This window comes from Opisthocomus hoazin, chromosome 4 (genome assembly GCF_030867145.1).
Source record: "Opisthocomus hoazin isolate bOpiHoa1 chromosome 4, bOpiHoa1.hap1, whole genome shotgun sequence".
In the NCBI taxonomy this organism is placed as follows: Eukaryota; Metazoa; Chordata; class Aves; order Opisthocomiformes; family Opisthocomidae; genus Opisthocomus; species Opisthocomus hoazin.
In genome coordinates this window covers 12030550-12045176 of record NC_134417.1, presented here as the reverse complement: position 1 = coordinate 12045176, position 14627 = coordinate 12030550, and the positions used below count along the sequence as shown (strand labels likewise).

General features: G+C 45.2%; 1 protein-coding gene across 1 annotated transcript in view; it reads left to right on the top strand.

The window, feature by feature from the left end:
* The first annotated feature begins 1717 nt into the window (after positions 1 to 1717).
* PCOLCE2 (procollagen C-endopeptidase enhancer 2) overlaps positions 1718 to 14627 on the top strand; it is a 28853-nt gene continuing 15943 nt past the window's right edge. The window contains exons 1-4 of the mRNA XM_075418011.1: positions 1718 to 1957; positions 2918 to 3026; positions 10997 to 11252; positions 13313 to 13437. Coding sequence (XP_075274126.1) covers positions 1866 to 1957; positions 2918 to 3026; positions 10997 to 11252; positions 13313 to 13437 — 582 coding nt within the window. The 5' untranslated portion in view covers positions 1718 to 1865. The remainder of the gene's footprint in view (positions 1958 to 2917; positions 3027 to 10996; positions 11253 to 13312; positions 13438 to 14627) is intronic.

Here is a 14627-nt window from a genome sequence, read left to right as displayed (position 1 = left end):
CTTGAACATGGAATCCAGGGGAACTAACAGACTTTATTGGTGGTTTTGCATGGAGGACATCTCTTCAGCGAACATAGGCCTGAAGTACTTTCTTGTTTTTGAATAGTGGGTCTTCTCTAGGCTTCAAAAATGTTGAGAGTCAGAGAGAGCAGCAGCGAACGCATGTGTCTGTGGTGTGAGGATTACACAACTCTCTGCTGTATGCATTGACTTCCATATCTAGCAATTTTTATTAGCAGTGCATTAGCTTCATGACTAAAATCAGTATACCTAGTGGTAGTGGTTAAACTTTTGTCTGCTAACCAGAATCCTACTGGTCGTGGAGCAAGTAAATGCCTCCTTTCTAGCTTTCTTATTTCTGATTTCTGTCACTTCAAATGCGTTCAAAATACAGCTGCCAATATTCTCTCTTCGCTGACCACGTTATGATCTCTGTTTTTAAAGCCCCTTTTCTGTGGACTGGGCTCCCTGCCCCAATCCTTCACCAAGCCTCGCCTAGATGTGTGCTGCTCCTTCCTCCAGCCCCGCTGGGGGACGTGGGGCTGCCCCTCCTCCGGGCTGCAGGCCAGGCACTCCCACCTGGCTGCCGACACGTGTGTGCTCGTACAAAGCCCGGGCCTCTGCAAAGCCTGTGCACACCTCAGCCTCTCCTCTCTGTTGTCCTCCATCGCCTCTGTGCACACGGGAATGCTGTTGGCACCTGTTACTCACCAGCCGTCTCGCAGAAGATCTGGGACATCCCCATAGCAGCTGCACCTCTCCTACACAAATCCTCTCGGAAATTTAGCAAGCATGGATCCAGCACTGTGGAAAGGAGAGCACAGGTATTACACATGCTAAACTGCAGCATCCACTTTCAGTTTAATCCTCAGAGCATCCTCTCTAATCCACAGCACTTCTTGAAAGCCTGGGGAGTGGAACCGCCCCTCCTTGTATTTTGCAACAATAGGAATGTCAAGTGCTTAATGAAGAAGCTAAAAATAAAAAAAAAATAGGTTTCTATTCTGCCTTGCATGCAGCAGAATTTCTGTTTAGTTCCTCCAGTCTTTGCTTCAGTTGGCTGTGCCTGAACACTTTGCCACAGGCCTACCTTCTCCCACAAGAGGGGTACACGGGAAGAAGCACTTACAGCAAGAAGAGTGGCTGGCTCTTCTTAAAACAAGCCTTAAAAGATAAATTGTCATTTATTGACATGATAATCTGTGTGTCATCATCCAGCAGCACTAACAGCGTGGTTTCTGCAAACATTTTTTAAAATGCTGAGTCTTCTTGCGTTCAGTGAGAATACCGGCTTCATTTTTCATTCTTTTTCTCAGTCAGATAGCTTTCGTGCCAGTCCTACAGACAGACAAGCACCGGGTCCCTTCCTGCGAGCCCTGCCACAGCCCGCTGAAGAGCATCTGTCACAGCCAGCGTGAGCAGGCTGCTAACGTGGGCCCGGATTACCAACTGCCAAACCCAACGCAGCACCTCGAGTGTACTTTGGAATGTCCGTAACGAAGAGACGTTGAAGCAGCATTGCTCTTCTCCACGCCTCGGCGCAGCCGGACGCGGTTGCGCGGGTGGCGGCACCGAGCTCCCTCGCGGTCGGGACGGGCACCACGGCGGTCGCGCTCCCCTCCCCCGGCCCGCAGCCGGGCAGGGCCCCCAGGGGCCGGGCAGCGCCGCGCCCCACCGAGGGCGGGACGGCGGAGGGAGGGCGGGCGGCCCTGCCCGGCCCGGCCCGGCCCTGCCCCGGGGGCGGAGGGCCGCGGAGGGCTTTTCCTCCTCCCCCGGCCCCGGCGCACACCGGAGGAGCAGGCGGCAGCCGGAGACGCGGCTCCGCGGCCCCAGCCCTGCCCCAGCCGCCGCCGCCCTGCCCGGAGATGCCGCCCGCCGCCCCGCGGCCGCCGCCGCCGCTGTTGCTGCTGCTGCTGCTGCTGCTGGCGGGCGCGCGCCCCGCCGCCCCGCCGCCCAGGTACCGCGCGCCCCTCCGCGCCCGCGCCCCTCCCTCCGCGCCTCCCCGCAGCCTCGCGCTGCCTGAGGGGAGGGCGCGGACCGGCGCTTTGTGCGCGGGAACAGCCCCCCGCCAGGGCACCCCGCGTAGCACACACATGTCTGTCTGTAACGGAATGTGCACATGTGACATAGCGGCATAGAACCTAGCGACGTTACGATATGATGTATGGCAGGCTGTGCTAGGCTACGACCGAGTTACTGTAACACAATGCAACACAGCACGCCAGCCCCTGAGGCGGCGAGGGGCGTGCGCCCACGCCCGTGCCCTGGGCAGCGAGGCCGTGGTTCTGCGCGGGGGTGTCCCGGGGCCCCCCGCACCCCTGCCCAGGGCGCCGACCCCCGACCTCCGCGGCGCCGGCGGAGTCGGGGCGTCCGGCCGGTCCCCAGAGCAGGGGAGCAGGACGCGTTGGGTTCCCGCCGCACAGAACCCTTCCAAAGCGACTCACTTGATGGAAGCACCTCAGCTCACAGCATTTCAGGGAGCAACAGAAAGGAAATAAAAGTTATTTGTATTACCGTGCCGTTTTAGCTACTACTACATACACTATAAAAAAATCATTACTAATGACTTTTTCATAATTATTATTTCATTATAATAGCATTTTGCAGTGATGGCTCGTACCACCACACCTTCCATCTCAGGAATTAGAAAAGGAGGGAAGGATGACAGCCTGTGTAAACCCAGAATTAAAGTCCAAGTAGTTAATTTTCTCGGCACCTAAGTTTGCATATTAAAATGCACATTCTGTGTCAATAATGAAATTATGTAAGCAATGAAACACATGTTTAAAGTTAGCAATGTTTTTAAGTATTTAAGCTGTGTTTTGAAGTACTAGACAGTCCATGCCTCTTTGCTATTATAGAAAGAACAAATGAAATATATTTTAAAATTAAGCACTATTTTTCCTGTTATTCTCAGGCCTACATTTACATGTGGAGGAGTTGTATCTGGAGAGTCAGGGTTTATTGGGAGTGAAGGATTTCCTGGAGTCTACCCTCCAAACAGCAAATGTACTTGGAAAATCACAGTAAGAATTTTTCCTATCACAAAATCAGTGCTGAAAACAATGAAGAGCTATTTGTTGTTAATGCCAGTGTTTTATGTGGGATAACACATATGCAATAATGAACTCGGTAACTCAGAGCAGCTCAGCGATCTGGAGCTTTTTAGGGTTGCTGTAATACGATGATAGTGGCTGAAATAGAATTGACCTTGCCTAATGTCAGCAGCAAACTTTCAATGGCTTCCATAGATACACCTCTAATTGTTTTAAATTAACCCGCTTAAAAGCAAACATCTACCCTTTCACTCACTGCAGAAAGCAATAGTTGGTTAGATCAAATGGATTGAAGTAAAGCTTTGAGGCGTAGATAATGAAAAGCAAAATTTGTTGGCAAGAAGAAATAGGAGAAAGTTTCAAACAAAACCAAAAAACTTCCGGCAGGTTTGCTTGCAGTGTGCTAAGAACAGCATTCCGCCAGCCAGGACCTCTGGAGCACGTCATACAGCAAGCCAGCAAAGCCATCGGGAAGTGCTGTTCCCTTTACGAATGACCATGCGGAAGCACGTGGAGCGACTGATATTTTGATGCTGAAATGAGACAGGGCAGAGCCATCGTATGCCTGGACAGCAAATGCCACGCATCAGCTAGGACAGAGCACTTCTGCGCTGGCGGTGCCCTTACCGAGAGACTCGGAGGAAGCGTTTCGAATGAGCGATTACTTTTCCTCACATCTGCATACATGAAGCCCTCCAAAATTGCCCACCAAATTTCCTCTCCGTTTTTTAGGCACAGTTCACTGAGAACTCCTGTGACGTGCAGGCCTAGAATACAGGCTTTACAGAATAAAAAAAGGTATAAGGAAGCATAAAAAAGTAAATCAGTGTATGGTGACGGGATCACTGAAGACAACTTCAGTTCAAAGGCTGCGTTACAGGCTAGGTGTTGGCAGTGGAACGGGATGTCACAGGATCTTTGTCTCCTGCTACTATAGCGATGCTGACGCAGAGCAGGAGACATTGATCTGTTTACAGTGTTCGGTTAAAACGACTCTCGTACCGAATGGGTGATGTCATTTTAATGATTTTATCTGAAGGATACCAGTGAGGCTGCAACAGCTGCTTTCTGCACCTTTGCGCTGCTTTATTATTAGGGCCAGAAGCTAGAGGCTCCCTTTATCCAGCGGAGTGTGATGTGAAATACAGTGTACGCTCAGAAATAAACGTGCGTCCTGCTGGCGAGGGGCTGAGGTTGCAGCAGTTAGCATGGCCCACCTTACAGTCTGAGAAGTAGACACAAACCGCATTTGGAATCCTTCACACACAGAATCATAGAATGGTTTGGGTTGGAAGCGACCTTGAGGATTGTCTTGTTCCAGCCCCCTGCCCTGGGCAGGGACACCTTCCACCAGACCAGGGTGCTCAAAGCCCCGTCCAGCCTGGCCTTGAAGAGATGCTTTACATAAAAGGGGAAAAACCTCCAAAGTTAGTTTACCAATATAATTCAGTATTAGATCTTCAAAAGTTGAAAATTGAATCTGGAGGAAAATAATGGTTTTTATTATAACAGCATAAAGTTTTTCCCATTAAAAAACTTGGATTGCGAATGGAGACAGCACTGAAGAAGCATTTACTGAAGCGTCCCATGGATCTGCCCTTCATCATATCTTGGGGGTAGAGGGAGAAGAGAACAACTGCTTACATTTAAAGAGTCCGTACAGAGTGGTTTCATTGCAGACTTCGTGTGGCTGTTGCCAACGAGATGGGAGCATCCAGATTAGCCTAGTTACCACAAAGCTGGAGCAGAGCTGTGTCTGCACTCAGGCTTTCTTGACCACGGGAGGAACTCGATGGCTTCTGGCATGTCATGATCATCCTGACTCCCACTTTCCTGCTGTGCTGCCATTTACTCCTGCTCTTCAACTGCTGCATTCCTGTTCTCTGTAGCTCGCCCAAAGCCAGAGAAAGGCTGCACAACTGTAGCAGTCCAGGCTTTCTTCTGCCCCTACCTCATTTAACCCCATTAGACAGCACTGTTCACTAAGCCAAGCTGGTTTTTCCCCCATCAGCTGTGTAGAATGCCCTGTCTTCTGGAGGCGCAGGAAGGCTGTAGGGAAGGCAAGGACTACAAAACTTGCAAGACTAAGCCTGCACCATCTCTAAAAAGAGGATGATTTACCAAACTGAGGGAAAGTGGTACACTCGAGAGTCTGGTTAGCCTGAATTTAAACAACAAAATCCTTTCACCAGATACTGCTGAGGCTCAGAATAGCTTGGAGTAGTGCCCAAGTAAGAAAGCCAGTTACACTGCCATGAAGAAATATGCTGTTGTTACTGTTAGGCTTCCTCATTTAGCATCTGATCTTAGAAGGTGACTAAGACTTTTCGCCTGTCCGTTTTAGCCAAGGGCTGTAAGCACCTTCCTGAAAACACCCTGCCTAATGCAGGATCTGACAAGTCTGCAAGAGACATTGATTCACTTTGCGTCTGGGTCAGGAGAAGCCTGAAGCTGTTGTTTTCTCTACTACAGGGTCTCATCGTCTAGAGAAGAAATCCACAGAGAGGCAGAGTGACAGCTAATTCATTTTGTTTAGAAGAAAATAGGTTTAGAAAATGTTACGGGTAGCACAGATAAAGCAATGTAGCATTCAGGTATCAGCTGAAATCTTTCCAACTGGTTTGCTAAAACTAGAAGAGTCTCTCTAACTCAATTATGGTTCTGTTATTCCAACAGACTGGGACTTTTTCAGCTGGCTAAAGAAAACAGCTTCTCTATTCTAAGAGCTCCAAGAAGTGTTCAGCACATGCTTGTGGTTATATTACAACCTTGGCAGACTACCCAGCAGCTTTTAGCTGGCTTTGCTAAGAAGTAATTTGTATAGCTATTTCCTTTCCTATAGTAATGTATATAGCTTTATCTAAAATATGTCATATATGTTTACTTTTAATACTCTGTAATCCTTCTTGGCCATCACCTCACGTAAATGTGTCACACAGCCCAAGAATCTGGACTGCTGTCCTGTTTTTCTGGCAGCCTATGTAGTTCCCATAAAACTCTAACAACTTTATGTGCAACAGTAATACTGAAGACTCCTGGAGTTATGTAAGGTTATATTTTTATAGATTCAGGAGCTGTGTTCCAGCGGGTTTGCTGACAATAAGCAAAGTTTGAAATATTTACTTAACAGGGGAGTCAGGGATCTGCCCTAGGGGAGTGAAATATTTTAAATCATTTTCTCTACATTTTAAGCATTCATTTTCCTGTATCATTGTGAAACTGCCCTTCCAGTAGACAACAGCTCTGTACGCATGGTTGTATGGACAGAAAAGAAACAGCTGAACAGAAGCTAGTGCCTTTGTCAGGGAGAGCAAGCTAATACAAATGTTTAAAAAAGTTGTGTCTTTGTGGCTGGAAAGGATGGAGCTAGGGAACAAGCAACTAGGCAGGAACTGTGGTTCTCCCCAAGATGTAACTCCAAATAACTCTCAAATTAATTCTCAGTAGGGAGAAATAGCACATTTGGTTTGCATGTAGCTGATGTATTTTTTCAAGCCTACCTAGGACTGCTGTGGCAAAACATACAATCAGCATTTTGGTATTAAACATATCCCAAAATGCATTAAACATATATAATACAGGTTTAAAAATTAGGCAAAATATTGTCTCAGAAAGTTGGCATTTAAAGGGTTTTCCCTACCAAAAGATTATTTTCAAAGCAAATAATCTAAACCAAGTAATTTGGAATAGCTTGGGAATCCTCCCCAGAAACTGAAAGAGGCACAGTGATGAAGAGGGCTTTGTGTTCAGTCAGAACAACAACAGAAAAACAGCTTAACTACTTTAAATGTAAGTGAACTTTGATTAACGTTACATGAAATAACCTGCAATGAATTATAACAAAAAAAAAAATCTAGGGACCTTGTTTTGTGGTGGTTCTATATATATAAAATAATCTTGCCCTTCTGAAGAGGTTAATAATCTACACAGATGATTTTAGGGAATTACGCTCTAGAAAAACTCCCCCTGAAAATTCAGGGAGTGCTATTTTCCTTTAGCATTCAGTCAGACTAAGGCATCCTTCACGTGAGTTTAGCATCATAATATCTGGTCCTAAAGAAGTTCATAGAGTTAAAATAAGAAGGGTAGAAAAGGGCAAGCCACCCTCAGTGTGGCAAGGAGAGGCAGAAGCTGAAGTGCCTCTGTCGTTGGAAGATACCAGCTGGATGGATAAAACAAAAAAATAAGACACACCCTGCAGGAGAAGCATCACATATTCTTCTGTTGAATCCTCCCTTTTTTCCTCTGAGGTATCCCATCATCTTACTGCATCAGGCTCGGATGTGGCTCAAAGTAAACAAAACTGAGTCATGCTGGCCTTTGCTTTCTCCCCTGTGTTTCTCATGGAGCAATATTTTAAATGTTCTAGGATAAACATTGGCAGATTTTAACACGTTAGCTTTCAACATTTAAAAAAGAGAAATGGTAGAAAGGAAAGAAAAGTATTGTTTTGCAAAATGCCTGTATTTAGGGTGGGATTCCTTGGGAGTAGCTGCAAACTGGAGTGGCTGCTGCCAGAATGTGGAACCACCATCCTCTGCACTCTTGAAAGTCATCTGGTCAAACCACAAACTTTTAATTGATTTAACATGCTGGAACACATTTTTTATTTTTGTGAACAATGACAATGACAAATACTATTTTAACAAGCAGTGACCTTATTTTATAAAGTAATGTCAGTAAGTAGCGCCTGTGATTTAAGGGACACGGTTTACACGTTTCTGAAAATGACTTATCTCCCCAAATTCAGCTAAATGTGAGCAAGGATTATTATGACAACTGAAGTCTGGAGTGGGCTCCTTGTTAGACATTCATGACCATGTGGCTGAGTTTTTCCTATACCGTTTCTTACAAACTGTTATGAAACAAAACTTAGAAACTCAGTACATCTGTGGGGAACAGTCTCGACAAAGATCAAGTAGACTGAACTAACAGAAGCTAGGGAGATTAAAAAGTACAATTATATCTATATATAAAATTAGATAATGTAGTACAGTATAACATAGTCTGTGGTAGAGAGAGAAGGAAGCGTACAACGCTGCACAGAATTACTCATAGTATGAAATGGAAACCTCAACACTTGAGTGAATGGTTGGCTGGCAGTTCAGCATTTGGCTGCTTTGCCAGCATGCTCTCCCTCCCAAGCGTGGGTTGGTCCCACGTCCTGCTTCCCCGTGCCCGGCTTGGGGCGGTACGAGGGGGTGGAAAACCTGGGGGTAGGACTGAGTGCTGTGAGGCTGGTGTGAGCAAAGCAGTGCTGGCTCAACGTGCTCATGGAACAAAGCTGTCTGTGAGCACCCATCAGCATCACTGAGGGATAACCACTTGGCTAAATCTGGGTGCATTTCTACAAGGACAGCAAAAAGCCCTGTTCTTACCCCAGAATCAGCCAGCCTCTCACATTTCAACTTCCTTCTTCAGACTCTGGGAGGGACTAGGTGTCTTCAAAGTAGCAATTCAAGATGAGAAAGCAGGGAAAAATCTCATAAGCACTGACATAACTATTGAATTTCATATGACAGAGCAACTTCGGCTCAACTTTCAGAAACAGTGGAAGAAAAGAGGGTAACTTCTTAAAGATGGGTAAGTTGTAGCAAAGCTCCAAGACAGTGTAAACAGTGTTTTGTAGTGGAAAATGTTGGACAACCTTAACTGTAGGCATAACAGCTCAGTTTGTATTAAAATATGATAACCTTTAAAGGTCACCTCATTTGGATCCTATTATAGCAGTTGTACGAACTTACAAATAATGAGTGTTCCCACCCCAAAAGAGTGTATGTTATTTACACACATACTTCTGATAAAAAGGCTGCTTTAATTTAACTGCCTAAATCTGACTTTGTCTGGCTAACTTTACAGCCAGTGTTTTTGAACTGATTTGTCTGGTCACATAGCGTTTGTAGCATAACCATAATAACATTCAGGTCTTCTGACAGGAATACCGAATTCCTTTTAGCTCCTTTTTCTGTTAAAATGACCATGTCTTAATGCTTCTTAGTGATTCAGACCAGAAGACAAGCGAATGCAATAATAAGAGATTTAGTTATGAGAGCAGTGATTCAAGGAGTCACATTGCTTTCACAAAGTATCTTACAATAGACAATATAATATATGTATAATATACATATATGATACATACAATATACGTATAATGTACAAGATAATGACCATGTGTCTGTGTTGGCCTTATGCTGACTAAATACACATGTGGGTTATTTTCTGATACCAGCTATAGGGCTTGCTCACTTCAGTGGTGTGAATTTTAAACCTAACATCTGGCTTTGAAGTTTTCTAAAGGATAGTCATTGTGCTTTGGAATTTCTGGGTAAGATTAGATGAGTTTTGTGGTTTTGATATAGTAGTAGTGATGTACATCAGCACAGGGGAACTGAATGCATTTTTGAGAGAACTTTGAACAAGGATTAAAGGAAAATACTCTGAAACCAGCAACAGGAACTGCAGTGGGGCTGGTCAGCCAGTGTGTACGTGGGTCCCAGGCAGATGAAAACAGCTCATGCAGGATCAGTATCAGCACTGGACACAAAGGCAGCGGCATGAATGAGTAACCTTAACATATCTACAGCACATTTTTCACTACATCTAGAGCTGCTGCCTGTAGTACTATCTTCTGTGGGTTAAATGGTCGCTTCCATCTATACCTGACAGGGCATTCTTAACTGTTCAAACTCACAACATTAAAATACTGTTTGACAATTTCATATAGGAACATTTTCATTGTAGTTTATCTCAAACTGGTGTTTTAAAATGAGTCACTGTTAAGGAAGGAAAAAATTCATGAACGCTTAAATAAAGTGGCTTAAATATGGACTTACTGCAGATATATAAATGTGTGTTATGTATTTAAAGCAGAAAATAACAGCAGTGTCTCAGTAAAATAGAACAGCTGCAATGATTTTAATAGGTAACCACTCTACCGGGCTATGAATTGAGTGCAGCTAATTCCCCTTTGCCTGTCTAGGGTCCCTCTATGCTTTAAGAGACTGTTTCTCTTCTTCCTGTCCTGTTACGTGGCACTGAGTGCTTTGTTAGAATAGTTTTCACTTCTCAGTGTGCTGCTTAGTCTCTTAAAAGCTTGCAAGTGTATCCCAGGATATGTTCTCCTCCTTGTAAACTATTGCGCTCCCTTAATTTACATCCTTCTCAGTACTCTTGCCTCTTTTGCAGTGTCTACAGATGCAGACATGTGAGAAGATTTGCCCTGTCTTACGTTTCCTCAGATGTTTCAGAAAACAAAACTTTTTGGTATTGAGGATACCCACTAATGGTTCTTTCAGGCTCACTGTTTATAGTTTTACATATTCTTTCCAAATATAATTCTTTCACTGCAGCCTTCAAGCTAAATGTACCCACTTCTATAGCTAAATATTAGGGTTGTACAGCATTAGCCATAAAGTTCCTAGTTCTGTTTATAAATGTAAGTTGTGTGTCGGTAAATAAAAAAATCCTTCAAATTATGAAACTTTATGACACAAACCAGCAAGATAAGAGAGGCCATTTCATTTGCTCAAAATTGTAAATTGCTTGTTTCATATTTTTCTTTCAAACCATATTAATCTCACCCTCCTCACCTTACTTGGTGGCAGGGAGCTGCATGGCTGATTGCATACTTTCAGCAGAAGAGAAATGTGCCAAGCTGAACTGGGCAGTGATGGTATCTGATCAACCATAGGAGCCTGACTTGATGATACTGTGGCTCAGGAAGAAGATAATGGCAACAGAGATGGCCAGAGCTTTGTTCTTACGATTGGGCCAATATGATTTTAAAAACCACTCTGCCTGGAATATAGTTGACAAAAAGAGCTTACCTGTCGAGAAGTGAAGGATATGAAAATACTCATGCAAATAGTGGGATCAGGTAGATGTGTGGTGTCAGTCACGCTTCAAGATACATGTCTCCCTCCCTCTCACTCTCTCTGCAGGTCCCAGAAGGAAAAGTCGTGGTTCTTTCTTTTAGATATTTGGACCTGGAAAGTGACAACTTGTGCCGATATGATTTTGTGGATATATACAACGGCCATGCCAACGGGCAACGCATCGGCAGGTTCTGTGGTACTGTGAAACCAGGTGCCCTTGTATCCAACAGCAATAAAATGTTGGTGCAGATGACTTCAGATGCTAATACTGCTGGAAGTGGATTCATTGCAAAGTTTTCTGCAGCAGAACCACATGAAAGAGGTACTTAACAATTATGTATGTGCTGAAGACAAATATAATTGTGCAACCCCTACAGAGAGCCATATTAATGCTTAAAAAGATGCGACACCAGAGGTTAGGGATTGTGCTGTTCAGTGTATTCATTAATTGATCTTGCTTGGCAAAGTACAACTGTTTAGAAATATTAGTTAGTTAATCAAAGTAGTAATGAGGAGGACTAACTATTGTAAGAGTTGCATAACTACACCTAGTAGCAATATGGTAATAGCTAGTCAATAAAATGGCAGATGAAATTCAGTATAGATAAATGTTGCAAATAAGAGGAAAACACCCTGATTTTGTGTATGGAACAAGGGGTTCTGAGTTGACTGTTACCATGTAGGAATCAGATCTTAGGTTTAAAGTAGATAATTTATGAAAACAATAGTTGAGCATCAATCCAGTGCTCAATAGGTATCAAAAAAGAAACAGAAACTTAACAACTTTTTTAAAAGGTAATAAAGACCAAACAACACCAAAAAATCATGCCACTGTAAATCCGTAATGCATATACGTTTTGAATACTGCATGCCATTCTGATGTTCCCCTCTCAGAACAGGATATAATAAAACCATCAGAAGCAAATCAGAGACAACAAGTACGACAGAGTTAAGAAAGTACTGTGTCCAGTTCTGGGCTGCCCAGTTCAAGAAAGATGAGGAACTACTGGAGAGAGTCCAGCGGAGGGCTACAAGGATGATGAGAGGACTGGAGCATCTCTCCTACGAGGAAAGGCTGAGGGAGCTGGGCTTGTTTAGCCTGAAGAAGGCTGAGAGGGAACCTTATAAATGTTTATAAATATCTCAGGGGTGGGTGTAAGGAGGATGGGGCCAGACTCTTTTCAGTGGTGCCCAGCGACATGACAAGGGGCAATGGACACAAACTGAAGCATAGGATGTTCCAAGTGAACACGAGGAAGAACTTCTTCACTTTGTGGGTGACAGAGCACTGGAACAGGCTGCCCAGAGGGGTTGTGGAGTCTCCTTCTCCGTTCTGTGTGATTCTGTCCACAACGACCAGCTGCACAGCATGGACCTCTTCATGCTGGAAAAGAGAAGGTCAAGGGGAGCGTAGGAGAGGGTTCCAAACTCATGACCAGTACAGAGGAGGTGAATGGGCACCACACTCACTGTCTCTTCTAACAAAAAATAAATGAGCAAGTGGCTGCGAAGGAAAGGAGAGGGTGATTTTTCTCAGTGAACTGTTAAGCGGTGGAGTGCTGTGCCAGGGGACATTGTGGATTGTCCATTTCTACACTGGTTTAAGAAGAACTAGAAAAAGACAAGAGAAAAATTTATTAGGTATTATTAAACATAGAGGCATTGCCTTGTGCGTGGGATGACCCTGAAGCGCAGGAGGCTGGGAGGTTACAGGATGGTGGCATCTCCCTGCTGAGTGAGTCTTTCTCAAGGCTTTTGCAATTAGCATGGTATACAATTAGACAGGTTGTTGGGCAGACGCAGTGCAGGTGATGACGAGTAATTTATTAGTCCTTACAGTTGCATTCCTGTATTGGTAACTTGTGGAAAGATATGTGAAATGACTGTGATGAGATAGAGTTAATTTAATAGAGAAGGTTCATAACCATGTTATAAATAAGGATTACATACCTGATATAGCTTTGTAATTTGGGACTGGGAGGAGGGGCGATGGAGGAGAAACCCCCTCTCCGTTGTCGTGGCTCTCCGCAGGCCGCAGTTCCTTCGGGAGGGCCCGGCGGCCCCACGGGCTGTGGGGATGCTGCTCCAGCACCTGCGGCTCCTCCGCCGCCGCCCCGGGCCTTCGCAGGAAAGCTTCTCACTCGTTTCTTACCGCTCTCCTCCTCTGCATCTGTCACTTTCTGCCCTTTATTAATTACATTTTCCCAGGGGTGCCACCGGCTGAGCTGCCGGGCTCAGCAGTGCCCTGCAGCAGGGCCCTGGCAGAGGCGGCTGGGAGCGGCCGTGTCCGCCTCAGGGAGGCCCCCGCCGTCAGCCAAGCCGTTGGGTGGGCTGCCTGCATCCCTGTTGCTCTCTGGTCAGCGCGGTGCGCTGTGCTTGCAGGGGATCAGTACTGCGGGGGACGACTGGAGAAGCCGTCGGGGTCCTTCCAAACGCCCAACTGGCCGGAGCGAGACTACCCAGCGGGGGTGACCTGCTCCTGGCACATCGTCGCCCCGAAGAACCAGGTAAGGTGCTGCCGGCACCCCGCCGGCACGGCCCGGCTGCCATTGCCGGCGAGGTGCGCTGGAGCAGTACGAACGCTGTCTGGCCGACGTGCCAGGCCGGGTGCGTGCCAGGAGGGCAGGCACACCGCCGCTCCAGCGACACCCGCCTTCCTCTCCGCCGTTACCTGGCTCACCCCGGGGACTCCCACGCTTTCTCAGCATCCTGTGTCCTTTCCTGTCCATCGATCCATTGCCCTAAATTAAACTTTTTAAAGCATCTGTGACTGGTGAGGCTTTTAAAACAGACTTTTTTTTAAGATGATTTTGTTAATAGATCGTGCAAATTAAGTTAGGGCAGGTGATCATCTCGGGACCAAACACGATGACGAACCATGCTAGGTTTAAGTCTAACAACATTTGTAGCATTTTCAGTGTTGCTGCAGTTTGTTACTGAGGTACCCAGGCAGAGCTGATTGAATTTATTAAAAGCAGAAATTATTTTATTCTGCTTACGGTACAGGGAATATATTTGGATGTGTCCTGCACAGGGATTTTCAATGTACATTTCATAAAGTTTGTTTTATTTCATATTTTGAAGGCTGCATCTCATAATATGCTTGCTTAATTAGCCAGATGCCGTCAGAGCATGTGTTACCACTTCATTAAGACCTGAAGAGATGTGACAGCAGACCAGGTGGGCTTATTTGCCCCCGTTTGCCACACATGGCAAACACAAGTGTGTTCCCCACGCTGCAGGGCTAATCTCAATCCTAGCTTCACATTTTCTGGTTGTTGCTGAGCCATCTGCTGTGTCCCTTGGCAGGAAGTCTACAAAGATTGAATGTTTTGGTCACCAGGCACATTTGGTAGGTTGCTTTTCTTAACCACGTCCAGCTTTTTAAATTCCTCTACATGTAAAGAAGACTTTCATCTTAATCTTCTGCTCATGACCGTAATCCTCCAAATAAAAAAAGCTGCCCCAGATAAATACAGTCTTCAGATCTTTCGTACTTTTCCATTTACCAAGATATTTTCTCCCTTGAACTGAAACAGTATGTCAGCTTAGTCTTTCCTGTACTCCTCTTTAATCCACATTCCTTGCTTGCTAGATACAGGTCATTTAACAATCCTATAGATAGGCAGTGATTTTTAAAACCTTATCTGTAAACTGCAGATTACTTTGGTTCTTTTCAAATATCTCTAGATAAGCC